The sequence below is a fragment of the Phaethon aethereus genome (genome assembly GCF_964289735.1).
Source record: "Phaethon aethereus genome assembly, chromosome: 1".
NCBI classification, from domain to species: Eukaryota; Metazoa; Chordata; class Aves; order Phaethontiformes; family Phaethontidae; genus Phaethon; species Phaethon aethereus.
This window is the reverse complement of record NC_138575.1, coordinates 219,148,019-219,149,425: the sequence shown is the minus strand read 5'-3', so window position 1 is coordinate 219,149,425 and position 1,407 is coordinate 219,148,019. Positions and strand designations below refer to the sequence as shown.

General features: G+C 60.3%; 1 protein-coding gene across 1 annotated transcript; it reads right to left on the bottom strand.

The window, feature by feature from the left end:
• Positions 1 to 253: 253 nt before the first annotated feature.
• Positions 254 to 1,089, bottom strand: LOC309416751 (mid1-interacting protein 1-B-like; the record flags this gene model as incomplete). Its single annotated transcript, XM_082014110.1, has 1 exon — positions 254 to 1,089. The coding sequence occupies exon 1, from the start codon at positions 641 to 643 to the stop codon at positions 254 to 256; it is 390 nt and encodes a 129-aa protein (XP_081870236.1). The 5' UTR covers positions 644 to 1,089.
• Between the last annotated feature and the right edge of the window lie 318 nt (positions 1,090 to 1,407).

Below are 1,407 nucleotides of genomic sequence, written 5' to 3'. Positions count from 1 at the left end.
GAGCTCACAAAGTGACCTTTGTTCAGTGGCACAGCTTGCACCAGTGGGCAATTGAGAAAGACAAATCCAGGAGGAGGTATCTGTTGAGCAATGAAGTGCAGACTCATAACTCCTGGGATTTGAGGGTATGGTGCAAACATTGGAAAGCTACCCGGCTGGCAGGGCAAGAGGACAAAGTATGTTAGTCCTCAGCCAGCTCCTCCTTGGCACTGCATCTCCTGAGGCTCTTACCTCAGAGGCTGGGGGTGCAGGCTCAAGAGCTGGGCTGATCTTCACTGAGGTTGATCTGCTCCAGGATCTGGCTGTACCGCCGGGTGAGGGCTTTCGTGTTTTTGGTGAGGTCTGTCAGAACTTGCTGCAAGCCGCTGACATGATGGGACAGGCGCTCTTCGAGATTGCTCTCTGCACCTTCATCTAAAGCGGTATCAGCATCGGTGCCGGTCGGGCACTGGTCATTGACGGAGGCCAGGCCTTTCTCCACCACGGGCTTGATGGCCTTGAGGAGCTGGTAGCGCTCGTAGAGGTCGGTGTGTCCGCCCGCGGCCGGGGCCGCCCCCTCCTGCTGCGGGAAGACCCCTCTGAGCAGGCTGGGGAACATCACCTCCTGCTCCATCTTCTGGGTGGCCGAGAAGTACTGCTCCATGGCCCCGCTCCCACAGCTCCGGCAGCGCTGGGCTGGGCTCTGCTCGGCGTGCCGCCTGCTCCCCGTCCCCACCGAGGGCTTTTTATGTGGGGCCGGGGCACGTCCCTGCTCCGCTGTCCTCTGCTGTCCTCGCAGCCAGCCCCGGGCCGGGCTGGACGGCCGCGGGGCCGGGCCTGGCTCCAGCCCAGCTGGGGCTCGGCCACGCCGCGTCCCTGGCTCTGCGCAATCTGCCCTGGCACGGCCTCCCCGGGACCTTCGCCCGAGCTGGCCGGGGGTCCCACTGCATGCCCCCACTGGTCGGGGGTCTCACACAGCCCAGCGTTGGCTAATGGCCTTGATAACAACCCCTACTAAAAGAAGGAGGTGGTAATGACCAGGTGATACTTGGCTGAAGGGTGTTGGCCCAAAACTGGTTATGTTAAGGAGGCAGATGACCATCAGCTGGATTAAATACTGACCAGGAAATTACAAAAGGGACTTTGAAACAAAGGAGGAGTTTGGATGAAAGGAATCATTGACTCCCCCGCTATGAGGGAAAGACCATGGCAGGGCAGTGGCAGGAATCAAAGTCAGTTGGTCACTGCTGATATCAGCCCTGCCAGCATCACAGCCTGGCCGTGAATCTCCCCACCAGAGGCCACGAGCAGCCTGCAGCCAGCTCCTGGGCTGACAGCACGGGGGCACCAGGCAGGGACAGAGTAAGAGACAGCGTTGGAGGGGCTGGAAGGCAACTCTGGAGACCATCTAGTCCAAGCCCTACTCGA